At 35.0% G+C, this 27,728-nt stretch overlaps 2 protein-coding genes across 3 annotated transcripts; both read right to left on the minus strand.

Annotated features, from left to right (window-relative positions):
• Positions 1-5,343: 5,343 nt before the first annotated feature.
• On the minus strand, positions 5,344-6,921 carry LOC111986913 (IAA-amino acid hydrolase ILR1-like 6; the record flags this gene model as incomplete). Its single annotated transcript, XM_024018610.2, is given in 6 exon segments — positions 5,344-5,704; positions 5,707-5,856; positions 5,859-5,937; positions 6,247-6,375; positions 6,527-6,759; positions 6,762-6,921. Coding segments are annotated over 6 exon segments (882 nt in total), but the record flags the coding sequence as incomplete, so codon positions are not given.
• Positions 6,922-14,707: 7,786 nt separating this feature from the next.
• On the minus strand, positions 14,708-22,939 carry LOC111986886 (delta-aminolevulinic acid dehydratase, chloroplastic). 2 transcript variants are annotated; one of them, XM_024018569.2, is made up of 13 exons: positions 22,789-22,939; positions 21,973-22,315; positions 21,489-21,600; positions 21,264-21,337; positions 19,521-19,589; positions 19,301-19,384; positions 19,127-19,196; positions 18,705-18,760; positions 18,118-18,239; positions 17,057-17,128; positions 16,888-16,969; positions 16,705-16,782; positions 14,708-15,123 (listed from the first exon to the last, which is right to left on the minus strand). In XM_024018569.2, exons 2-13 carry the CDS (start codon positions 22,267-22,269, stop codon positions 14,956-14,958), a joined length of 1,284 nt encoding a protein of 427 aa, XP_023874337.2. In that variant the 5' UTR covers positions 22,270-22,315; positions 22,789-22,939; the 3' UTR covers positions 14,708-14,955. The 2 variants fall into 2 exon arrangements, with proteins under 2 accessions (XP_023874337.2, XP_023874338.2); XM_024018570.2 differs by lacking the exon at positions 22,789-22,939 and adding an exon at positions 22,614-22,761.
• Between the last annotated feature and the right edge of the window lie 4,789 nt (positions 22,940-27,728).

Below are 27,728 nucleotides of genomic sequence, written 5' to 3' on the forward strand. Positions count from 1 at the left end.
TCTCCATCGGGCAATTTTAAAGGAAAATTAGCCTATAAACTTTTTAATGGTGGACTAGAGTCTCCTAAGTATTTCTCTAGGCAATGGATATGGAAACTTGATACTATCCCAAAAATTCGGGTGTTTGTGTGGAAATGTTACTTACATAGCTTCCCTATCAAGATTTGCTTATGACTAGAGGTATTATTGAAGAAAACATTTGTGAACTTTATGGTAGAGAGAGTGAGACCATTATCCACGTGCTGCGTGATTATAATTTTGCTAAAGTTTTTTGACTAAATTCAGGTTACACTTGCTGTGTTGGTAATTTTTTTAAACTCTAATTTATCCAGCTAGTTGAAGAAGAATTTGTGTTTAGCAGTGACCTCTGAAGATCTGAAACTACCATGGAACCACTTCTTTGCATTTGGTATTTGGAGTCTATGGCTTCATCGAAACAAGATATTTTTCAAAAAAGAGGAACCAAACTACAGGTCAGATGGAAAAGTGAGGAATCTATCTCTAAATTTTTATCATTATGCAGGGCGTATTAAGCAAGTTGCTACTTGAAGTCAGGTTAATGTGAGGTGGAAAAAACTAGAGCTAAATTCGTACAAACTGAATACGGATGGATCAACTTTAGGGAATCTAGTCATGGCAGGAGGTGGAGGTATCATTCGAGATCATAATGGTAGTGAGTGCTCGGTTTTTCTAGATGTAGACACTGCATTTTGAACCCCTTACAACTCAAGCTCCCGTTCCACAATGATGTTGAAATTCTAAAACCCAAGGTTGGTTTAGGGCCCAATCATATTGAAATTGACTTGAAAAAAATGTTTTATGAAAAATATAGCTCTTTTTATGAATAAAATAAGTTATTTTTAGAAAATAAAGACTAAGGAAACCCTGGGCACGCGTACACATGTTAGGGTTCCAAAAACTATGAAAGGCAAGTTTTTCTACATTAAAGATGAATTTTGGAACGAATCCCACATTGTTTGGGAGTCGTTTCAAACCTATTTTCTTACTATATAAACAAAATTCACTAGAAATAGTTAATCAAAGAAGGAGTTTTTTACAAAACATTTTCAAGTCAATATTTTTCTAATTAGGGCATTTTCTGGCCTTAATCTTGGAGTTTTAAAATTATTAATCACTTTTGTATTTGATTGTGAATAGATTTAACTAAGAAGAATGGTCAAAATCAAGCCAATGAGCTTTTTTTTTGAAGTATAAAGTTTCTTACCTCTTTTCTTTTTTTTTCTTCGTTTTGATCTTTATTTCTATTTCTGCCGCTTATTTTTGTGCTATAATATGTCTGCTTAGTTTAGGTTTTCTTTATCTTTTGATGTAAAGCATGTTAAGTTAGTTTTTCATTTCTGAGTTGCTGTGTTCTTGCTTTTTTATGTTAGAGTTTTGAGATGTGTATCCATTTGCCTGCTTTTTGCATGCGTATAGATACATCTGAGTTACGCACGCATGCTTTATGTATAAGCACGCATACCCAGGCCTAGAAATCCTAATTCGACCATTTTGCTTCTATTTCTTCATTTCTCTTATATAATATGCCTCTGCCTTATTCCTCTTTTTGTTTGTAAGTCTCTGTTTCTCTGTTTGTTTGTTTGATTGTTCTTCACATGCTAGATTAGGGTTCCTTTAATGTTTTCCTTCGTTTTTCCATGAACACGCATTCATATGACCATGCATTGATGCATAAGTGCTGTGATGGAGTGAGGACATGAAAACATGAATCTAGTTGTGGATATGATGGATATGATGTATATTAGACGTGCAATCTAGATTTGCTATGAAGATGTGAACATGTTGTTTTGATCTTACCATGCCTATGTTTCTGCCTTGATTTGATATATACATGTTTTTGCCTTAGATGTAATGGATGCTATATGTGATAGATGTATGCTAGGTTTGATATGAGTTGCCATGATAGATGTATGTTAGTGTGTGCGTGAGTCTAAAATGACAATGTTTAATATGCCTTTAACAAGATTAAAATGTAAGACACAATGAGTGGAAGCCGACCCACGGGTCAGGCGGTCTTGGGTGCTTAAAACCTTCCCAAGCCGTACCTAGACTCCAAACCCATACTCTAGTAGTAAGATCAGTCATTCCATGAAGGTTGCTATATATATATGGTTCTTAGACCTAATCTAGGTGACGACTCCATTTCTTTTCTCCGCCCCGGTCCAGGCGTACCTCTCCCCCCCCCCCCTCCCCTGATTGCACCCCCACCAGATCTATAGGAATAGAAACCAATATGGAGGCTGAATTGTAGGCCTTGAGAGATGGTTTGAAGCTCTGCATTGCAAAGAATTTTCAAACTATAGAAGTTGAACTAGATGTTAAAGTGCTTTGAGAGGCTTTGTCCAACCTTTACTGCTTTAAATTAATATAATCTCTAATTAATAAAAAAATAGTATCATATTAAACATATTTAGAATTCAATTTAGAACTTTACTACACCTAAAGAACCATAAATAAGTTTTACTTTATATATAATATATTCAAAATTACCCTATTTAAATATATATATATATATATATATATATATATATAAATTGTTTAAAATTAGAGATTTTTTTTTTTTCTAATAGAGAGATACTACTTTATGTTTGTGGTATGTCGCAATTTTACGGGGGTGTTTGGTAGAGTAGTTTGAGTAATGTTGTTTGTAATTTTTTTAAATACATGTGTGTGAAAAATGTGTAAAAATGTGTATAATATTGTTTAAAATGTAAAAATGTGAGTTTGAGATAAGAGGCCCCATTTTCATCATCTTATATAAAAAATTCATGAGGTGACATTTTTTAATATTATTCTCCAATCTCCTAAGTAAAAAAAAGAAAAAAAAAAAAGAAATTGAATAAAAATATCATCATCAATTCATCATTATCATCGAAGCAGGAGAGTGTGGCCAAAAAAAAAAAAGTCCATACGTTTCATAGGAAAGAGGTCCACAAAAAAATGGGTGGGACCCATGAGCTGCGATTCGACGCCTTAATCAATCAACCATAAACATACATACAAACAAACAAAACCCACATAACCTCTTCCCTTAATATAGTATTTAAATTAGTACCACGCTACCACTACCCTTCGTTACATATTCTCCCACGTGCTCTATTACCCTTTCCCCTATCCTTTACCTCTTTATCTCCACGTGCTCAAATTCTTTCTCACCATTTTCTTCTTCTTCAAAGCTCTCTTTGTTGTTGTTGTTGTTGTTGTTGTTTTCTCTTTTCTGTGAAAAAAAATGAATTTTCACAAACTTCTTTTGATGATGTTCTCAATCGTTGTTGTTATGCTCACCTTTAATTCCATAATCCCTCTCGCAGAACCAATAACTACAACGGAAAACGACAGGTCGTTTTTCGATCCAAGCTGTAGTAGTTGTACTACTGGTCTGAGTTTGAGGCCTTCATCATCGAGCCACAAAAACAAGAGCACTGCTGGGTCTCCTTTAATACCATCAACTGAGGGTGAGGTGTGGACAAAAGAGGCGGTGTTGGGACTGGCACGGCGGCCGGAGACGGTGGAGTGGTTGAAAAGTTTGAGGAGGAGGATTCACTCGAACCCTGAGCTGGCTTTCGAAGAAGTCGAGACCAGCAAGTTGATTCGAGACGAGTTGGACCGCATGGATATCACTTACAAATACCCTTTGGCTAAAACTGGTATTCGAGCTTGGATCGGCACTGGTTCCCCTCCATTTGTGGCCATCAGAGCTGACATGGATGCACTTCCTATTCAGGTTCCTTTTTCTTTTTCAATAGGGACTAAGACTATTGGGTTTACTCAGTTTTTTTTTTTTCCCCCCCACTTTTCTAATCTAAAAGATCATTGCAATTTACAACTTTTGAAGGGCTTTTTTTTCTTTTTCTTTTTTTCTTTTTTTCTTTTTTCTTTTTCTTTTATATAAATTTGTTGGTTTTTCTTTTTCTTTTTTTTTGCTAGTTTTTTTGGTTTTTCATTTGGGTTTTATATTTTAAGGAAAATTTTTTTTTTTTACTACTTGGTGTTTTCAAAATTATTTTAATTTGATTTAGTTGGCTTTGTTAAGAGAAAAGAGAAACTAGGGGAGACTTAGATGGGCTTTTCAGAAGCAATTAATTACCTAACATGCAAATATTCAAAAAGCTATTCAAACATTTATGACTTTGAAAAGCATACAGCTACTTAGAAAAATTAGTGTGTATAATCATTTAATTAAGGCGTAATCTAATGGGAAAATTAGTTGAAACTTCAAATCAAAGGAATCCTACTTTAAAGGTACTTGACTTATTTGAATTAATCTAAAAAGAAAAAGAAAAAAGAAAGACCTATTTTTTGAGGTAGAATTTTAATTTATGACATCCGTTTTTAATAATTGTACTTTATTATTTGACCAAAACAATAATTAGTTTTTGGTACGGTGAATATCGAACTCAAATCTCAAGAACACCAAAAAAAAAAAAAAAAAAAAAAAAAAAACTTATTTGAAATAACGAAGTGAAGCCAAACCTTTAAAAGATGTTCGCGACTCTTTAAGATCTTGGCAGCACCAATAAGCATAGCAACATGTGCGTCGTGTCCACAAGCGTGCATTTTGCCGGCAACTTTGCTTTTGTGTTCCCATTCAACAGCTTCCTGCAACAAATAATTAGCCATAATGTTCGCTCAATATTTTTTTTCCATACTAACCAAATTTTGGTGCAACTTGAAAGCTAGTATAATAATTACCCCCAAACACAAAGTACAGAAAGAGTGAGAAGTAGAGAACCGCCAAAGACAAGTACAAAGAGTATACATTATTTTGGGGGGGGCTCTTAATGCTAGAAATCCAACAAGATTCAAATGAAGCCATTGAGTGAGATACAAAAATTATCAAAGCCGCTATTTTAGTTCGTACAACTTTTACTTTGGGATCTGAACTTGTCCCATAATCCATCACATGGAATAATAATGTATTTCTATCCATTTTATTTATGTTTGGTAGTACAATCCTTCATAAAAATATAAGTCAAACATGTGTCAGAGATATGATATCTTAAAATCTAAGAAGAATCATCAGGAAATTTTATCAGCATATAACATCTTAACTTTTCTCGTCACTATCAAAAAAGGATAATAATATTTAGATAAATTGATGATACGAATTTCCTTAGCTAAGATATTACACCATCGAAATCATTTTTGTGTTATGGAAGGATCAGATGAGATGAATGTACGAAAGTGTGATTTATTTATTTATTTATAAATAATGGATGATTAAAGAGACTCATAACCATTTTCACATACTATCATATTGATAGTTTGACACTAAAGATTAAAGGTGTTTAACAAAGCCAACTAAATCAAATTAAAANTTTTGAGTATTTTCTGTAATAACAACAAACCAGTAGTTACAATTGCACCGAGAGGCAGAGCATCCTCTACTTGGTTCTTCATAGCATGGAGGAGTTTTTCCTATTACCTACCATCCCTAAACCCCAATTAGACCAAAATTTATAGAGCATGCAATGGCATGATGGATTGGACTCTGTGTCACTTGTGCGCCTCTATCTTAAACTTGCAGCAAAAATGCATCTGATTCGCGCACATCATCCATGTTTGTCGAGGTATCTTTCTGCAATACTGGCATGAGCTGCAGCTCCTATAGGAAGAACGTCTTCATCTATCATGAAAAAAGGTGAGTGTCCTGTGTGTGTAGAACCCAATGTCTCGTTCCTTACCCTATGTAGAAAAAGCCTGCAGGGACTACTTCAGAGTAAAAGGAAAAATCCTCAGCACCCATCATCGGAGGGACAACCCTGAAATTTGTTGGACCAACCAAATCAATGGCCACCTTCCTCACATGCTCATACATTTTCTCGTCATTCACAGTGGGGGATATATTGTGTTCTGCTTTTCAAAGAAATCAACCATTGCTGAGCATCTGTAAACGCTGGCCTGTTCCACAATTACCTGTTTTTCATGGTGAAGATTGTTGTTAGCTCAATTGATTTGTGAATGAAGAATCACTAAAAAAAAATAAGGGGACCCACAATAGTCATTTCTGGATTACATTTTGAAATAAATTTCTGCTGGTCCGCCTTGTCAAGGAAACAATTGTTTTCTTTCATTTGCTCGATAAAAGGCAGGTCCCCACAGCCGAGCAATGATGGGTTCTATTCTATAATTCTATTATAAACAGACAAGGTAAAAAAAAAGGTTCCTGTTCTAATATTTGGTAAAGTCTTTGTCATTAATTATAGGACTGGTTCCAAGACAAACCTCTTCTATTCTTCGTAGAAGCTGGTAGAAGCTTATGTTGGAGAAAGCTCTGAAAGTACCACCAAGCACAACAGCTTCCGGGATCATGTCAAGGTTGTTACCTCCATTAAACGATGTTACCGACACAACCTGAGTACAAAAAGACAGCCAACAGAAAATTCACCATTAAAGCAAAGTAAAAGAAATCACACACAGTACAAATAATAAGCGCACGATAATGGATTGTAGGAGATTCTTCCAAATTGGTTTAGAATAAAACTTTGTCCTTAAATATACCAACCAGCGAGTCCAATGGATTTGCTTCGCGAGAAACAAGACCCTGTAAGCTGATAACCGCGGCCGAGGCTGCTAAAATGGGGTCAACAGAGTGGTGAGGATTCCCTGCCTGACCCCTTTTGCCACTAATTACAGCTCTGAAGAACCCACAGCCGGCAAGCAAAGGACCAGGTCTTGATCCAATGATACCTGTAGGATGTTCATGGGATACATGAACTGCGAAAATGGACTCCACATTTCCAGAGCCCCATCCCCTATCATCCTTTTTGCACCATTCCCTGCTTCTTCTGCTGGTTGAAACAGCAGTATTACAGTTCCCTGTGATACCAACCATACAAATATTTTCAGGACTGGCTTGCTAGTAAGCTTAGTAGTTAGTACTAGAAGTGAAAGAAATTGTCACACTTTTGTCTGAACAAATCCTGATTAACCAAAATAAATAAAATAAACTTGTAGATCAGGTTTTGACATGGATGTGTGCTGTTGTATGTTTTAATAATAAAGTGTGCATGAATGTTAAATATTAAATGACTTCATTGTGTAGTCTTCATCTTAGTAAACCTCTCTCCTTGTCCTATTCCCAACAATATTTTTCTTAACAAAAGAACACCCATTTGGTGGTTTGTGTGGAACATTTTTATGTTTCAACCACTCCCTAACAATTTAACTAGTATAATAAGACATTATTGATAGTTTGGGAGGGAATCATATTCTATTGTATGGCTTACAGATTCCAAAGCTTTTAAAAATTCTTTTGCTTAAATAGGGACACCCAAATTGACTCACATGCGTTCATCCATGCAAGACAAAAACTTTGGTTTATATTCTCAGCAGCTTGAGCTACAACCATTTTAATATTGTATTTTCAAATTTCAAGTGGCATGTTGAGCGTTGAGCCTCAAATATTTTAACATCTGAGCATGACTTGTTTCATGCATGTCAGACATAAACTTGGCCAAGCCACTGCGCCAATTTCTACTAAAAAATTAAGCCTTTATCTGTCTCCTTTTGCTTCTCTTTCTTCTCTCTAAATTGTAACCAACGTTGCCCAAAAGAAATATAAGGTCAGAATGCACATAAGACTAATCCTATTTTCTTCATCAACCCTACTTCATGCCTTGTTTAAGAGGAAAAATGATATTTTCCCCTTTTATAGTGTCATCACTCATCAGTATTATCTATTACCCAATGGCCCTTCCTCACTCCTTCACTTATTTAATAACAGTTAAATATAAAAACCAGTACTGTACTATCCTTTAAAGTTTAACCAACTAGATACCACAAACAACTTTCTCAAAAAAAAAAAAAAAAAGGATACCACAAACAAAAGATATATATATATATATATATATATCATCCAAGAATACATCAAAGATCAAACTCATTGCTTTTCATAAGTCAACGCCCAACAAAGTGAAGAATATATTCACCAACCAGGAAGGTACAGCATAAGGAAAAAATGAAAGTAATTTTAGACTTTAGTATCCTAAGATACATCAGACTCCTTGCTTTTCATCAGTCAACTCCCAAGAAAGTAAAGAATATATTCACTTACCAGCATGTAAATAAGCAAGTAAGAATAACTGTTGCTACAAATCAAAAGTGCTACAACAAGCCTACATAATAATGCATTAAACAGTTGAAAGAATAATATATTCTGCTTAAAGACCAAGCTTTCGAGAGACTATCATTCATAATTCTATACTTAATTTTGGTTCCCCATTTATTTTTATTTTTTTAAAGGGTAGTGGCAGTGAACATATGTGAAAGAATTTATTATTAAAATCAATTATATTTTACTCTGGAATATTCAAAATTAAATGTCTTACACATGCGATATTTATCATGGTTTTTATATACATACATAATATATATATATATATATATATAATATAATTTTATCGTGGGTATTTGATTGTGAAGAACACTCAAAATAGTCTAAGAGTAAGGGACAAATGCAACACCGACAATTATTAAAAATGAAAAAGGTAAAAAAGCAAAAGAATGACAGAAAATAGCCCATTATTTCATGAGTCAAACCGAACATGGCAACCCTATTAATGTGTCAAATTTTAACCATAGATGTCAAGAATAAATACAACTTGTAAGGTCACACCAAATCCATAAAGGATCTCAAAGCTAATCCCTGCTTTTTTGGTAAATCAATTTTGTCCATACAATGTGACTCCCTTTTTAGCCGTGCTTTGGGCCGTAGAAAATTAAACAAAAGTTCGTGCGACATATAATGATATCTATCATCTATGGGTTGCAATGAGTGGGTGCGATTTTCTCTAAGAGGAAGTTAATTGTGGGTTTCAATTAACTTAACATGTAAATTTGTTTGTTGTTGAATAAAAGATCTTGAGTTCGATCTCTGCTTACACTAACAATTGATTGATGTCTTGGCCTGATGGTAAAGCACAATCATTATAAAGTCGAAGCCATAAGTTAAAATTATATCATACTTAACAAGAATTAACTAGATTTAATTCTTGGAAAAGTATTTTTAAATCATGCCATCCTTTCTGCTCCTTTTATTCAAAAGGAACTTAGTCAGATACATTCCCTAAATTAACCCTTAAACTGTGTGAAAAATTAAAGCATAATACTTCGGATACCATTAATGCATGTTGATCATGGGGGTTCTACAAAATAAGATTTTTTGATAAATATCATCTTCTTTTATTTTGACATTAGGGTACTTTGGTTTTTACACTTTTGGTTTGAACAATTACTTCCTAGACATAAGGTTGGTGAGAAATTAACATTAATATTTTCAACTAAATTCGAACAGATTTAATTATTTGCTGTACATATGGTTTCTATCACTTTTTTTTTTTTTTTTTAAGAAGATGGTTTCTATCACCTCATCAATAATTTTCAAATATTATTGTTATCACATGCATATCAAATAATTATGCCAAGAGGATTATAATTATATATTCAAATCTGAAGTTTAATAACCAAATTAACACATATTAAAGTCTCATAATGATATATATAAAAGCGCTATGAAAAGTTGAATAATGGGCACAAAGGTGGAAATGGAAAAGACAGACAGTGGGAAAAATGTGAATCATATGATTTGTTACAGCATTGAAGAAAAACACGGTACCAAACAGTGACTGAAGTGAAGACAGGTTATGCCACAAATGTCCAAAACTAGCAAACCAGAAATCTCTAAGGTCATGTATATATAGCTCGCTATGCACGGACCTATAAAACTTTTCGTGGATCCAATGTTGTCCACACAAATTCAAAGGATAGTGCTGTGAACCAAAATTAGTAGTTCCTTTATCATCATTCTGTTCAGTTATAAGCATCAAATTGGGACGCAAAAGAGGAGTGAAGATCATTCATGTTGGTTAATCCTAGGCAACAAGAGAATATAACGATCAAATCTCTTTCCCATAAAATATAAGTGTGCAAATTTATCACTGAGTTTAGTCGCCAAATTAATCAACTTTTGACAATAAAATGAATATGGGTTTTGAGATCTAAGGAGCTAGCAACTTCAAAAACCACCTCCGCTAACAAGGGTCGTCCAAATTCCTAACTCAGTATCTAATCTTTGCATGCTTCAGATGATACAAGAGCAATGGACATAACTAATCTTTGCATGTTTCTTTTTTCTTTTAAGTTTTAATAAGTAGAAATTTAGTTTTAATTACAAAATATATATATATATATATTTAGTTGAAATTGCCAACGGGTTCCATTCTCACAAAGAAACTAAGAAATAAGAAAAAACATTGAATAAGATGGAAAAACACTTTCATTTAAGGTCTGTTTAGATACAGTTTATTTTGTTAAAACTAAAAACTCATTGTTGAAAGTACTATAAATAAAGGTAAAAGTTAGTCGAAATAGTACAATGAGACTTATGAATAGTACCAAAAAGTGCAATGATGCTCATGACTGGTAGCAAAAATAAGTTGAATAGTGAAATAATTTTCATTTATAATCTATATCCAAATAGAGGCTTAGGCTTAAAAGATTTGTTAGGAAAATTTTCTTTTTTTTAAGAAAAAACTATTTTGGTTCCTAAACTTTATTATAAGTTGTTTTTCATCTTGAACTATAAGAAATTCATTTTTCGTCCCTAAATTATTGAAAAGTTCATCTTTTATCCCCAAACTATTGAAAAGTTCATAGTTCCTAAACTATTGAAAATATTTTATTTATGTCTTTAAACTTTATTAAAAATTTTTTTCATCTCTAAACTATTGACAAAAGTTCTTTTTTCATCCCTATTTTTGTCTCTAAACTATTGAAAAAACTCTTAATAGAGTCGAGGGCCAAAAAATAAACTTCTTAAAATTCAAAAATAAAAAACAAAATTTTGATAAAATTTAGAGACCAAAATAATATTTTTCCTTCTTTTTTTTTTTTTTAATGACCATAATCCCTCTTTCCAGTCTCCCTGTATAATTTTCTTCTTCTGCTTCAAAACCCCACTCCATTACATAACAAATCGATCAAGTTTCAGTTACTTGTCGGCTTATGGCAAGAAACCAAAAACTCATTTCCTGCACAATCCAGAATCTAGCAGAACAGCAAATGCATGAGTATTATTTACCTCTGATATGAGAACAAAACAAAGTAAATAATACTCACATGCATGTGCTGTTCTGTTACCTCATTTAGTGTCTGATGACCTTAAAACCCGGTTTTGTTGTGTTACCTCATTTAGTGTTTGATGACCTTAAAACCCGGTTTTACCAAGCTTAGAAACCATTCAAGTTTGAGGCCATGTGGCTTAAAGACGGGCGATGCGGAGTGGTCCACTCGACATGGGATATGAGTTCAGGTGGTGATCCAGTGTGCAAGGTAATGAGGAAGGTTGGTGAGTGTCAAACACAACTTAAACTATGGGATAAAAATGTCTTTGGGAATGTCCGTTTGGCTTTGGCCCGAAAAAGGAAGAAATTGGTTAAGGCAGAAGGTGAATCCATGGCTGGAAGGTGTCATTCCCGAGTTAAATTGCATACTGAGGAAATATAAAAGTTGATGGAGTTGGAAGAACGTATGTGGATTCAGAGGTCGAAAACAAAGTGGCTAAGGTATGGAGATCAAAATACTAAGTACTTCCATTGTCGAGCAACGGAGAGAAATAAGAAGAATTTTATCTCGAGGCTTGAAAATGCACAAGGGGAGCGGATAGAGGGGGAGGAGTAGATTGGGGAGATGCTTATTAGACACTACTCAAATTTCTTTTCCATGGCAAACCCCATTGAGTTGGATACAGTGTTGTGTGGGGTGGAACCTAGGGTGTCAGATGCAGTGAATACTGAGCTGCTCTGGCCTTTTAGAATGGAGGAGGTGCATTTAGCTCTCAAGCAAATGAAGCCAGATACAGCCCCAGGACCTGATGGTCTCCCTCCCTTATTCTACAAGAATTTCTGGGAGAAAATTGGAGTGGAGGTGTTGGAAGCAGTCATTTCAGTGCTTAATTTAGGTATCATTCCTCCAAACCTAAATCACACCTTCATTTCATTGATCCCAAAAACCAAAAGCCCCAAGAGAGTTACTGAGTTTCGGCCTATCAGTTTGAGTAATGTGTTATACAAATTGATAGCAAAGGTCTTGGCAAATCGGTTAAAACCCATGCTGCCTAATCTGATTTCAGAGACTCAAAGTGCCTTTATGGTAAAAAGGCTTATTACTGATAATATTTGCATTGCACATGAGACACTGCATTATTTGAAGACTAAGAGAACTGGAAAGATGGGATACATGTCCATGAAGCTTAATATGTCCAAAGCCTATGACCGAGTTGAGTGGGTCTATTTAGAAAAGATTATGGAAAAAATGGGCTTCAACCGTAAATGGATCAACCTAATTGTTGTATGTATTGGATCAGTCACACACTCAATTATGATCAACGGTCAACCCCACGGCTTTATTACTCCGACTAGAGGGCTGCGCCAAGGCGATCCATTTTCGCCTTATCTATTCTTATTGGTGATGGAAGGTTTACATGCTCTATTTGAAGAAGCTAAGGAGAGTGGAGTAATAAGTGGAGTTTCTTTATGTCCAGCTGGTCCATGAGTTTCTCATTTACTGTTCGCAATGATTGCTTTGTCTTTTGTAGAGCCACAGTTTCGGAAAGTGTAAAGATACAATCTATCGTCTATAAATACAAGCAAGCTTCAGGGCAGAGCATTAATAGAGGTAAGACAAACCTCTTTTTCAGCTCTAATACTCTTCCTGAGGTTTAAGAAGCCCTAAAAACTTTCCTAGGGATACTTGCAATCTAGAGATATGAACAGTACTTGGGATTGCCTTCCTTGGTTGGCAGAGCAAAGAAGAAGTCCTTTAGTCTCATTAAGGAAAGGATTTGGAAGAAATTGAAGGGATGGAAAGAGAAGCTCTTGTCGCAAGTGGGCCATGAAATTCTTATTAAGGCCGTCACTCAAGCGATTCCTACATACACCATGTCTTGTTTCAAGTTGCCAAAAGGGCTGATCAGAGAGATAGAGACTTTAATAAGAAAGTTTTGGTGGGGGTAGAGAGGGGAACAAAGGAAGATTCATTGGATTAGTTGGAAAAATTGTGTCAACCTAAGAACAAATGAGGGATGGGGTTCAAAGAGTTGAGTAAGTTCAACAACTCTCTGCTAGCTAAGCAAATTTGGAGGCTTGAGAATAATGAAGAGTGTCTTTTCCATAGAGTGTTTAAGGCTAAGTTTTTTCCTCATTGTTCTATCTTAGATTGTGAGGTCTCAAATAAGGGTTCATTCGCTTGGAAAAGCATTATCCAGGCTAAACATGTCATTGACTTGGGCTCGGTTTGGCGGATAGGGAACGGCCAATTAGTGAAGATTAGGGGAGATAGGTGGCTTCCACAAATTACAGCCTCAAAAATTGTTTCCCCAATCTCGGTCTTGTCGCCCGGATTTAAGGTTTGTGACCTTATTGATCAAGAAGAGCATCAGTGGAAAGCTGACTTGATTGCAAGAGTTCTTACCCCATGAAGCCCACATAATAAAAGGTATTCCTCTAAGTATCCGGGATATCCCAGATAAACAGGTGTGGCAAGCCTCAACTCATGGAGTTTATACCACTCGGACAGCTTACAAGTTGCTGGCTTTATCTGAGAGGAATAATACTCCAACATGTTCAACAAATAGAAGCTATAGCCAAATATGGAAGGGCATATGGAGTTTGCAGGTTCCATACAAGGTCAAGCATATAATTTGGAGAGCTGCAAATGAAGCACTACCAACTTTGTACAACTTGCAGCGAAGGAGGGTTGTCCAAACAACTTACTATCCAAATTGTAAAGCGGTCTGTGAGGATACTGTACATGCTTTATGGGGCTGCCACAGGTTGTATGTTATATGGGAAGCTGATGTGGAATTAATGAAGTGCACAAAACATAAGTTCTCCGCTTTTGTTGTTTTGTTGGATTTGTTGTTCTCTTTAAGGAACCGAACTAATGTAAATCTCCTATGTATTATTATGTGGCTAACCTGGAATAGAAGAAACTTGGCTAGAGTGGGGGATTCTATTATTGGGTACCATCACATTCGGGCTAAAGCAGAGATGTTCTTGTTGGAATTTCAGTCTGCCCAGGTGCAGGAGCAATGTGTTCAATCAGTTTGCTCAAGAGCTGTTAGGTGGATGCCCCCCATTTCTCCTCTTTACAAAATAAACTTTGACGGGGCTCTGTTTAGTGACCTCAGTGCTACTGGCTTAGGAGTGGTGATCTGTGATTCAAGTGGGCCAGTCGTGGGAGCCCTGGCAGAACGCATCCCAATCCCCAAGTCTGCTGCAACTATTGAAGCTCTAGCGTGTCGCAGAGCTCTAAATTTTGCTAAAGAGTTAAAAGTATTTTTGAGGTAATTTGTGAAGGTGATGCAGAAGTTATTATTAGAGCTTTACTATCTAAGGAGGTAGTTCATCCAGAGTATGGTCGTGTTGCAGGACTCTCTTGTTTTAGCAAATGATTTTAGAGTTTGTAATTTTGTTCATGTCAAATGTGTAGGTAACTTGGTTGCCCATTTTCTTGCCAGACGTTCTAAGTCAGGCAACGAGCTGCAGGTCTGGCTTGAGGCCATTCCTGAGGATATAGCTCCTCTTGTAACGAGGAATTCTTTGTAATTTCTCTTTTTTCTGTCTTAATATAGTTTGGCCTCCGAGTCTAGATTCTCAAAAAAGAAGAAGAAGAAGAAGAAGAAGAAGAGGAGAAAGCCAAGCATTTTATTCTAATCTTTATTTAAAAAAAAAGTCACGACTCACGTGCACTAAGCAATACACAGCAATCAAGCACCTTAATTACTTCAGCTGTACAACAACAGAAGGCAAAACTGACATGTTAAAAGCATCTCATTCCCAGTTTCAGCTTAATTTTCACGAGATGAAATAAAAGAACTCAAAGTTTTTGACTTTTCCACAATAAACGATCCCCCTATTTTATTCTAAAAGTCTCTCACCTCTTCTCACCACATAAACATCTAGCAGCTTGTAGAGCAAAATATGTAAGGATGATGTCAGCACCAGCTCGTCTGAGACACATCAGTGATTCCATCATAACCTTTTCTTCATCAATCATCTTCAGAACCCCACCAGCCTTGATCATTGAGTACTCACCCGAAACCTGAATCCATGAAATTAATGAAATTTTCACTTACCCAAAACATGAGTCCATGAGTTCCAGAAAATTTAAACAAACTCATTGAAGAAGAAGAATGTGGGTAGTAGTTATAACACAACAAAAATCATTTTTTGAGGACATCCACAAGAATTCCACATCTTTGCAAATTATACAGTGAAAACGTTTTTTTTTTTGCTAATCAACATAACAAAGTGTGGATTATGTCACGTCCTTAGACAACAAAATATTTCCTTTTCAATGTGTTCCTTTACACATTATGCATGTCCAACAAATATCATCGTTTTTCTTTTGTTTTTTGTTTTTTTTTCCTAGGTAAATAATTGTGCATCCTTATGCACCCAAGAAGACTTGAATCTCCACTCTCACCCGCCACCCCATGCTTTGGGGAATGGAAGTGCCATTTGGCACACAAACATCATAGTTTGAGAATACCTAGGGATAAATTCCCAAAAGGTGGGAGACAAGCATAATTAACCCTCTCTTACAAATTAGCCTTTCAAACACAAATAATAACAACTGTACCATTTTAACCGGCTGACATGGTACTAAGGCATCTGATACACAAATAGACAGCTATAAATATGCACCCCCCCCCAATTATAGCATTATTCAGTACAGCACATGTCATGTTCTATCAAAATCTCGATCTTATACGGTTAAATTATATAACAATCCAATTATTCAGGACTGCTGCATCAATACATCTGTATGGCATCGGTGCCGTATTGATGCTGTGCTTCATTATCTCAAAACATAAAAGACCAAATGCAAGATAAGATATAGTATGACTTTACACATGTTAAAAGTTAAAATGATAGCAGTCCTCTCAGCCTTGAAGGTTATCTTGAACATGAAATTTGAGACAGACTATGCAACAAATGCAAAGGTTGTGTTACTTATCTATTCCAAAACCACGCATGTGCTGTGTATTCAGACCAAGCATCATCTATAAGCTAACAAGACAGTTATAAAAATTATCATTTTGTTTCACTTAATCTTTATGTGCTGCACCAACAGGAGGTTTAAAATAGCATGGAGCTAACATAAATTAATTTCAGTGCATAGGTGCAAAAAATCATGATCTGCTTCCATGACAACGAGAAAGTATACCATATTTCGGTAATACCAACTCAGCATCTGTTTTGGTATTTCCTACCCAATAAATGAGTGACATCTGTTTCAAAAAACCACATCAGACTACTCCAATAAATTAATCACAATCTTCTATACTATTGGGAAGATAAATTAATCATTTATTAAAGTAGTCTGATGTGGTTTTTTGAAACAAGTGTCACTCATTTATTAGGTAGGAAAAACCAAAACAAATGCTGAGTTGATATTACCGAAACATGGTATACTTTCTCCCATGAAATGTATCCTTTTTGGTGCTAAGAGAACTACATCCTAAACTACAAAAATGTGGAAGAGAGTTTCCAAAGTAATTTGTGTCTTGAAGATTAATATAGATGCTAGTGCACAAGAACCAGGTCAAGAATGGGAATCTGAAATAAGTATGCAAGCAACTGAAGATGATATTGTAAGTACAAAAGCGAATGATCATACCTGATATGCAGCAATTGGCAAAGAAGAGTTATCTCGGAGAAGCCTTATAATATCCAAATAAGGAAGACCCGGTTTCACCTGTAACCCAAGTAAGTTAAAACTAGTGTACGGGGGAGATTCTGCCTTTAAGTAAACATGTTCAAGAATCAAGTAAAGAGAAATTTGGAAAAGGGGAGGACAAACCAAGAGGATATCGGCGCCTTCAGACTCATCTTCATGGGTCTCAACCAGAGCTTCTCTATAATTGGCTGGATTCATCTGATAACTTTTGATTCCAAATAAAAACAAAACTGAGCGTAAGTATATTAGATAACAAAGTCACCATAAAATTTGACATTAATGAACTACATACGTCTTCTTGTCTCCAAAACGCGGATTTGAGTCAAGTGCTTCTCTGAAAGGTCCATAAAATGAGCTTGCGAATCTGTTATCAACATGACAGAGACAGACATTTAAAAACAGTGACCAACACTGAAGTGGCAAAAATGGCTTCAGGTAATACCTACCAATGCTATTCAACTAGTCAAAAGTTCTGCTCATTACAATGGTTGGTCAACCTAGAAACCATGTGTGGACAAAGGTCCTGCTCCCAACAATCAAAAACCTCATAGGGACTAATCAGACTGAATCTAATAGACTAGAAATAATAACAACTATACAGGGGTACTTGGACATCCCTTCAAAATGAGATTACCCAAATTGCATTCTTTGCATTTAAAGAAATAGCCCAGCTTCTCCAGGAAGAAGCCATGAAAACAATAATGAATCTATTACTTGGGAAAAGGGAGGGAGAGAGAGAGTACAAATCACCACTACTTGTATGGAAAATGAAAATTTTGTTCTTGGGATCCTAACAGTAATCCTATGCAAAGAATGGAGCAAATTCATTCAAAATGCTATCATTTTAATGAAATGATGCCATCCATACTATTTCCAAATGCTCCATAACTGCATTGTTACACAATCTCAGGAAAAGAAAATACTTCCACACAATACATAATGCGATTTTCATGCACTCTGATGGTCAGTAAAAGTACCCACATTACTCTCTCTGTGATAAGTGCTTCTCTCTGTGTGTGTATCTGCTACACAGGCAGACACAATATAGTTTTTCTTACTGTGATTCTCTACTAACCTCTAAAGCTTATTGCACGGTGAAATAAGTAGCTTAAATTTCCAGAACATTGGCCATATTTCTCAAATCTTTTGTGGCACTTAATTGCACCATCATGCTTTGACACAGTATGAAGCTTAGAAACCAGAACTCAAAAGAACTTTAGTAACAGGACATGGCTCAACATGTGCACTTATGTGTGTGTTATATAGAAATCTATGAATCTATTAATAATGCAATACATGCTACACAAAGTGATGGGAATAGGACTAAAATGAGAAATTATGTAATCACATTACTTTGCTGTATAAGACATTATCGAGACATGCTGAAAGCCTTCGGCATCCAAAGCTTCTCGAATGGCTCCTACACGTCCATCCATCATGTCACTTGGACTGACTACATCAGCACCAGAACGGGCCTATTACAAAAGTAACCAAGTCAAAAAGTAGCAACTAGTCAGGGAACAGCAGCACAATGCAGAGTGCTTACTACACATAGCAACATAGATGTAAATATTAAAGACCCCCAGCAAGATTGCTGAACTACCAGTACCTCCCCATTCTCAAGTAAAAATGAATTGCAGGCCATGGGAGACTTATACAATATTTTTGGGGACTTAAAGCAGTTAACTTTGAAAGCCAGGGACAAAGTAGTTTCCAATAACTTTTAAGTGGAAGAACTCAGTATACCCAAATCTTTTTGCCCAATTAAGTGAACCTTTTTGAAAATTCTGTATGAGTAGACCTAAATATGACAATCAAAATGTGTGATAGGCAATTGCACCTTTAGAAATCTTGGGATATTTTCAAACGCCAATAGATATATCTTGTATTTTTCCAAACAGTAAATACATATTGCATAGAGACTTATCTACCAAAATTACCTGGGAAACAGCTTGCTTACATAGTTGGTATGTGGTCTCATCATTCATTATAACACCTACAGGGTATCAATAATATATACATATTTGGAATTAGTAACTCAATGTCTGTATCCATGGGAAATCAAAATACAGAAGCACAAAAGCTTAAGCCTAGAGTCAGCTCCCTAAGAATAATGATTAAACTTTTGTTGAAACTTGAATGATGATTATAAGAAGTTATTGGGGTGCAATATTAGATACTCAGGTAAAGAAGCACAAGCAATACCCTGCATCAGCAGCTGTCAAGGATCCTACTATTGAGAAAAGTCATTTGTTTTTGTCTTCTTAGTTTGATCTCCTCAGTTCTTGAACACCATTTTTTTAAGAAATATTGTTCAAACCTCTATTCTAAATAATATATATATAAAACACATCTTTCTTACCATCTTCTCTGACAATACCATCATGACCATCAGAGTTGTATGGATCTAATGCAACATCAGTGTAGATTACCTGATGAAAGACCCAAAATTAAGAAAAGTGACATTTCCACACACACAAGTAAAATGAAACCCCATCTATAGCCCTAAAAAACCAAGTGAAGTGTGTTGACTTACAAGATCAGGGTATTTGTCTTTGAGCAACCGTATTGCTCGAGGCACTAAACCGTTGTCATTGTATGATTCATCTCCTGTTGGAGACTACAAGGCAAAAACCAATCATGATACACCATTATGTGGAATAGAGTGGAAATCCTCCCACCCCCACCCAGCCAAAAAAAAAACACCAAACAAATGAAAAGGTAGGGAAGCAAAAAGGAGCACAGAGAATAAGAACCTTGAGAGCATCTGGAACTTTGGGGAAGAGCACAACACTATTGACACCAACATCCCTAGCCTTTGCAACCTGGTTCAGACAATGCTTATTCAAAAAATTGTCCTCAATTCCAAAAAGTAGATTATATGTTAATAATACCTTGAATAAAAAAAATCTTAAAAGATGCTCCATATGGGTGTGAAAATTAACTTAATATGAGCAAAAGGTTATTCAAGATTTGTCTGCTGCCATCTCACTTCAAACTAGGTCTAACTTATAACTAGCTGTTAAAGTCCTTAGATATAGTACAACTAAAATCGAAACAATTAAGTAGGTCTAAAGCACCCTGGAGACTTTGTAAGATTCTCAAAAATCAATATAATTACCAAAAACAAGTGAACAATGCAAATATCAATCTAAATTTGTGCCAGCCAGAGATCCTTACAAGGAATTTATAAGCCAGTCAAGACACAACCTCTACATATTCTCGGTTTCCTTTTTTTTTTTTTTTCTTCTTTTTGTTCCCCCTCAAATGAGATGGTAACATATGAACTTAAGACCTACCCTATCCCACCCCAAGATTTTACAAAATGAGCCAAGGTTCATGGGCAATGACCTCCAGGGATTCTGGCTCAAGTTCTTCACATAGTTGAAATCAACTTATACAGACAATACTGAGCAAGGGAAACACCTAGAACAGTTGGTTTTTTTTACATATTTTATCATAACGTTGCAAAACACTTAAAACAGTTAAACATAGACAACAATGCACAGAGGAAAAATCCAATAATGATGTCCACTAAAGCACTTACCATGGAAGTTTCATTCAAATAAACAAAAGGGAAACAACAATGAACGCAAGTTTGAGAAATATTATTTTCAAAAGGATATGACAAGTAAACTCAATAAAGGGTGGAGATCTTATGTTTATCTATTTATATTTATTTTTGGGTCTTTTTTGTGCTATTGGGGTGGGTAAAGTTTTGGAATCAGATTTTCTTACATCTGATTTGGGAGGGCTGCATCAATTTATTAGTTTGAGAAGCTCAGCTACTTTGAGAAGCAACCCTTGAGCTGCTTCTCAAAAGCCACCTAAAAAGCATAAGCTGCTTCACAAAATTGACAAAAAGCCAAAGCACCCTTGAGTTTTTTTTTTTTTTGATAGGTAAGAAAAAGTTTATTAAAGACACTACAATATGCATGAAAAGCACAAAGTAGTCAAAAAGTACAAAAAGAGGACAGAAAGCTAATTACAAAAAAGAAGAGAGCTAATGAACAAAGAGATGGAGTCACAAGATGTGAATCCCCAAGCCCGAGAACAATCAAACCAATAACGAAAGAAGTAAGCAACGAATCATCAGAAATATCCACATCCTCAAACTTATGACGATTACATTCCCTCCATATGCACCACAACAAGCACAAAGGTACTAAATTCCAAATGTCTGACGAGTGTTTCCCTAGCCAATTTCTCCAACCAAACAAAAGATCAAACACCATTTTGGTAAGATGCTGATAGCTTCTACTTTTTAAAAGGCAAAGCACCTGTGAAAAAGCCTGACCAAACAAAGCCTAAGGTCATCTAATCATTAATAATGATAGAATCCAGCAAGACCAAGTCTTTAGTAAAGACCAGTTTTGGTTAGCCATACACCAGCAAAACTTTGGACAATATTACCCTGAGTTTTAATGCTTGGGACAGAAAACATAAATTTAAATATTTTAATTTCACTAGACATGTAATATCAGTTAGAGCTAAATCACCTCTTCCACAAGTCCATGTCTCCACCCAAGCCTATAACATCCAGGCATAGCTCCAATAGGCGTGTCCTCCTCACCTGCAAGTTTTGCCAAATGAAATTTCATATCATGCGAACTGAGACAAGTTTATGCATAAATGCAACGTAAGCACACACATACATGCACATCCATATAACCAGAAGCAAAAAACTACAAGTCTACAACAGAATGGTCCACATCAATACAAACCTTCATGAATAAAAAGTGGATAGACAAAATTAGCAGGTGATATTTGAGTTTCCTGGAATGCAGCCCGCAGTACAGGTGACTTGCGATTACGACGAGGACGTCGACTCAGTGGCTGATACACACCAAAAACAGTCATCAAGGAAGGAATTGCAATTGCCAATAACAAAGTTCAAATCCACACAATAAAAACCCATCAAACCTAATCTAACATTTCACATTGAATCCACAGTTTTCCCATTCTTAAACTTCCAAACCAATTATACAAATGACATCTATTTTCCCAAATTTTTTTTGTTTACAATAAGTGCAGGAGGGTTATTTGAAACCAGGTTCCCCTCATTGGGAGAATCAGGCAATGCGATTAAGCTACAAGGCTATTAATATACTTCCCCAAATTATATCCCTATAATTGGTACCATACTATATGCTTATTTCATGCTATCTAGCAATGCAATTCAAATGGGATTCTGATACCAATACTCACATATGAAGGGACCACAGGAGTTCCAGCTGGTGCTGCTGGCTTGGGTGGCATCGGAGGGGCTTCAGGCACATTCCCGGCAACAACAGCAGCTTCACATTCTGCATCACTCAACCCCAACTTCTCAATGGGTCCATCGTGCTTCTCACTTGCCCTTACAACAAAAAATCGCGGAGAAGGAACCCTTATTGCAGTCTTAACACAACTGAACTTTGAATTCGTTGATGGCTTAAGCCCAACATAGTGGCAATCCACACCCTTCATTGCTTGGAAAGGCACATTAACGATACTCGAAGCCATGGATTATCCCAATACTTTTTTTTTCTCTCTCTCTATAACCAAATGTCTGCGTATTACAAATACAAAACGAGCAGCACTGATCAAAATTAAAAGGTCCAATATATATATATATATATATACACACATAAAATTCAATAATATTTGATTGTTTGTGTAATGTAAGTCACGCTTTTTATAAAGGTCGTTCTATGATTTCTATCAACACACAACCAGCTAACTAAAACAAGAAAAAGCATACATTTTTCTTCTATTGCAGTCTGTTTGGTTGCTGAGAAAAACAGTTAAGAAAGAAAAGAAAATGTTCAAATTCAAAAAAAAAAAAAAAAAACTATCTACTTCCCTACTTCAGTTCAAGTCGTCTTCAACCGAGCCACAAATAGTTTTGAGCCATTCTCAATTATTTAAAAATAATTGATTTCGAAGCTTCAACTAAACGAAGTAAAAGAAACTAAACTACCTAAGATCCTAACAGTTTCCCGAGAAAATCGAATTGACAGGAATCGGACACGAAAATCATACCTTGGATTCGAACAAGAAGCAAAAGATGAGAGAGAGAAAGAGGGGGGCTTATCTGATAGGGGAATTTGGGGGGAACCAATGAGAAGAGGGCTGGACACAAAGGACGGGTGAGGACGCTGACATTTGATTTTTATTTCTTTATTTTTGTCAAGTTTATTAAACTAACTAGTTTATTTTGATTTTTATTTTTTATCGAGGACGAGTCCCTGCCCACTTTGACAAAAGAGAATGACAGAATTCTGGTTGGATCATGTTCATGTGGCGTGCTAGCTTAGAATTCTGGTTGGTTAGCTAGCCTATTTTGCTTCCTTTTTCTTTCTTTCTTTCTTTTTTTTTTTTTTTTGGGCCAATCGGGCGAGGGTCACTTCACAATTATAAGTGTTTGTGGAGTGTAAATGGTAAATGTCGAGATTCAAGTCTTTACAAAGAAATTTTACACATATATACACTTAATTAGGTTAGAGTCGAATTTTTATTTTGTATCCAAAAAAAAAAAAAAAAAGAATCGACACCACTACTAGATTAGGTTAGGGTGAATGGGCAATTTATGTGAGCAAAATATGGTTTACCCCCTATTGCCCCTTCCAGGCAAAAGAGAGATAAGAAATATGATAAAGTCCATAAAGATTACAAATGTAAAAGATATAAAAAACAATTTACTAAACCTAATGATTTTTATGTTAAAAAGAAAAATGTTTATAAGAAAAAGGATAAGCAGAAATCTAGTAAAGGAAACTGTTTTAATTATGGAAAACATGGTCACTTTAGTAAAGACTGCAACAAAATGGGTCATATGTCTATGGTTGCTAATGCTTATATCACCAACCATAATCTTGACCATGCTAAAATTGTTGATCTTCTTACTACCGGTTTCTCTGGGACCTTTCGCGGTTGGTGGGAAAAATATCTTACTGAAGAGTCTAGAGAATCCATCAAAAAGGCTGTTAAAAAAGATGATGATGAATTACCTACCCATTTTTGATGAAAGAGTTGGTCAAGGTATTCCTGATGGAGTCAATTCTTTAATCTATACTATTATTAAACATTTTGTTGGAACTCCTTCTAATATTTCTTCCCGTATTAGTGACTATTTGAACAATTTGCGTTGCCCCACTACGTTTGATTATAGATGGTACAAAGATGTTTTTATTTCCAGAGTAATGCTTTGGAAAAACTGCTTGAAACCTTATTGGAAAGAGAAGTTTATTACTGGACTGCCTCCTCCTTTGGCTCATAAGGTAAAAGAAGAATTAACTGATAAAAATGGTATTATTAATTATGATAATTTAACATATGGTGATATTTTTAGCACTAAAAAAAAAAAAAAAAAAAAAACTTGGTATTAACATGTGTAAAGATCAAAAAATGTTAAAACAACAATTAAAAAATAGTAAAAATGCCAAATATGAAATGGGCAATTTTTGTGAGCAATATGGTTTACTCCTTATTGCCCCTTCCAGGAAAAAGAGAGATAAGAAATATGATATAGTCCATAAAGATTACAAATGTAAAAGATATATATAAAAAACGATTTACTAAACCTAATGATTTTTATGCTAAAAATAAAAATGTCTATAAGAAAAAGGATAAGTAGAAACCTGGTAAAGGAAACAGTTTTAATTGTGGAAACCATGGTCACATTAGTAAAGACTGCAACAAAAAAACCTGATAAATTAAAAAACAAGCTTAATATGTTAAATATCAATGACAGTAATAAAGAAGATCTGATTCGAATTCTTAAATCATGATCTTCTAATCAATCTTCCTTGTTAGATAATGATATTCTCTCCTCAACTGATTCTAGCTATCATTCTACTAATGACACTTCTGATTCCCCTAATATTAAAATTGGTTGTAGAGACTCTTGTTGTAATACTATTAATGTTCTACCCAAAGGTCACAAAACAATTAACGTTCTAACCAAAGGAGAAGAGCAAGAATATTTTTTAATAAACTTGATAAGCCAAATTGATAATCCTGAGCTTAAAGAAGAATATCTAAAAAAGCACAAGAAAACTTTGGTTAAAGAAGAAAATGATAAAAACAAGAAACCAAAGATAAGTCTTGATGAGACCTTAGAAAGGTTTAATAAAAAGAAGTCTAGAGAAATAAATGTTAATGACTTACAACATGAAATTACTATTATTAAGAAAGAAATCGCTAAACTAAAAGATGATTTAAAGAATGTAAAAATGATAACTTTAGCTTAAAACAAGATATGTTACTTTTAAAAATTGATAAACAACTTGATAATGAATAAACTGATAGTGAGCCTAATGAGCAGAGAGGTGAAGACAGCCCCAGTCAACAAGCTCCTTTTTCTGATAATGCTCCTACAAATGGTAATAGGCTCAGTCTTATCAATGGATTGATTCCTCCAAAATGTTTTTCAAAAGTTAAAATTGTTGTTTGCAATGAATATGAATTCAATGTTATGATTGATTTTGGTGCTAATATGAATTGCATTCAAGAATGAATAATTCCTTCTAAATATTATGAAAAATCCACAGACTATTTTTTGCTAACGGTACTCAAATGAAAATTAAATATGAATTAAATAATGTTCATGTTTGCCATGACAATGTTTATTTTAAAATTCCCTCTATTCTTGTTAAAAACATGACTGAAATAGTGATTCTTGGTATTCCTTTCATAAATTCTTTATATCCTTTTCTTACTGAACATAATGGTACCACTACTGACCCATTTGGGCAGAAAATGAAATTTAAATTTGCTTCCAAATTTGAAATCGATACTAATAATTCTTTAAATTTGATTCATGCTAAAACCAAACAAGTAAATTTTTTAAAACAAGAAGTTAGGTATAAGAAACTTGCTGAACAGCTTTCAGATAAATTATTACAATCCAAAATTGATAATTTTCATAAAATATTGATTAATGATGTTTGTTCTGATATCCCTAATGCTTTTTGGCATAGGAAAAAGCATACTATTAATTTGCCTTATTTGAAAGATTTTAATGAAAAAAACATTCCTACTATGGCTCGTCCCATCCAAATGAATGTTGAAACTATCGAATTTTGTAAAAAGGAAATTCATGATTTGCTTGCAAAGAAGTTGATTAGGAATAGTAAGTCTCCCTGGTCTTGTGTTGCTTTCTATGTTCAAAAAAAATGCTAAAATTGAGAGAGGAGCTCCTCGCTTAGTTATTAACTACAAGCATTTGAACAAGGTATTAGAATGGATTAGGTATCCTATCCCTAATAAGAATGACCTAGTACATAGGCTAAGTGATGCTGTCATATTTTCTAAATTCGATATGAAATCTAGGTTTTGGCAAGTCCAAATCAGTGAAAATGATAAGTACAAAATTGCTTTCACCACTCCTTTTGGACATTATGAGTGGAATGTTATGCCTTTTGGTCTTAAGAATGCTTCTAGTGAATTCCAAAACATTATGAATGATATTTTCAATACCTTTAGTCATTTCACCATTGTTTATATTGATGATGTTTTTGTCTACTCCAAATCCTTTGATAAACATTGGAAACATTTGTATTCGTTCCTTGATACCATCAAACGTAATGGTCTTGTTGTCTCTGCTAAGAAAATCAAACTATTTCAAACAAATGTCCATTTCCTTGGCTATGACATTTCTAAAGGACAGATTCGTCCCATTGACAGAGCCATCCAATTTGCTGTTAAGTTTTCTGTTGTCATTATTGATAAAACACAACTACAAATATTCCTTGGGTCTCTAAACTACATTGTGGACTTCAATAAGGACTTGAAAAAATTATGTAAACCTCTATTTGATTGATTACAAAATAATCATCCTCCATGGTTTGGTATTCATACTTCTCTTGTCAAACAAATCAAGTCCCATGTTAAAACTTTGCCTTGTCTTAGTATTCCTACCATCAATGCTTTCAAAATTGTTGAAACTAATGTCTCTGACATTGGTTATAGAGGTATCCTAAAACAACATGTTTTGCCAAACTCATCCAAACAAATTGTTCGTTTCCATTCAGAGTTTGGAATAATGCACAAATGAATTATAGTACTATTAAAAAAGAAATTTTATATGTAGTATTATGTATTTCCAAATTTCAAAGTGATTTGCTAAATCAAAAGTTTTTATTACGAATTGATTGCAAAAGTGAAATATGTTATAGAAAGGGATGTTGAAAATTTTGCTTCAAAACATATTTTTGCTCAATGGCAAGCTATTTTAAGTGTTTTTTTTTTTTTTTTTATTGAATATATTAAAGGTTCTCAAAATATTATTCTTGATTTCCTTATCTGTGAATTCCTGCAGTGCCACAATGGCAAGTAGAAGGTCGAAAGACAAACACCCTGCTACAGATACTTCTAAACAACCTGTTAAACAAGAACCTGTTTCCCCTGTTGACATTGCTAACCCTTTGACCACCTTAGGTACTATCCCCAAACAAAACTACTCTACTGTGTTAGCATCCTTTTATGACCCATATGCTATGGTCCTTGTTAACCGGGACAGGCTGCCCTCCCCTTTATTACTCTCCCGTTTTCTCCAGTTTTAATTTAGATAACTGACACGTAGCACACATAAAATGTAAGGGTTAAAAAACGTCCATGAAATTATACGTTTTCTCCCTCTCTCTCTGTCCTTTTTCTTCTTTTTCTACTGTCTTTTATCTGCCTCTTTCGCCGATCAACAACATCACCCTCATCCTTTGGTGGACGGTGGCAGTTTGGACTGAAGCGATGGTGAGATTAATGGCTGAGAGCATCAAAACCCGGTTTGGTGGCAGTGCGAAACTAAACAGGGAGGTCCTCCAGCTGGGTAGATGGGTATGAGTTGGTTTCTTTGGCATTTGCAGATACTGATTGAATGAATATGGGTTGGGCACTGTGTGTGATTAATAGCTCTTACAGGTGACTTTTTTTTTTTTTCTTCAGCCAGTGGTTGCAGAAAATTAGCTCAGAGGTGATATGGA

This window comes from Quercus suber, unplaced genomic scaffold, assembly GCF_002906115.3.
Source record: "Quercus suber isolate HL8 unplaced genomic scaffold, Cork oak 2.0 scaffold_577, whole genome shotgun sequence".
NCBI lineage: Eukaryota > Viridiplantae > Streptophyta > Magnoliopsida > Fagales > Fagaceae > Quercus > Quercus suber.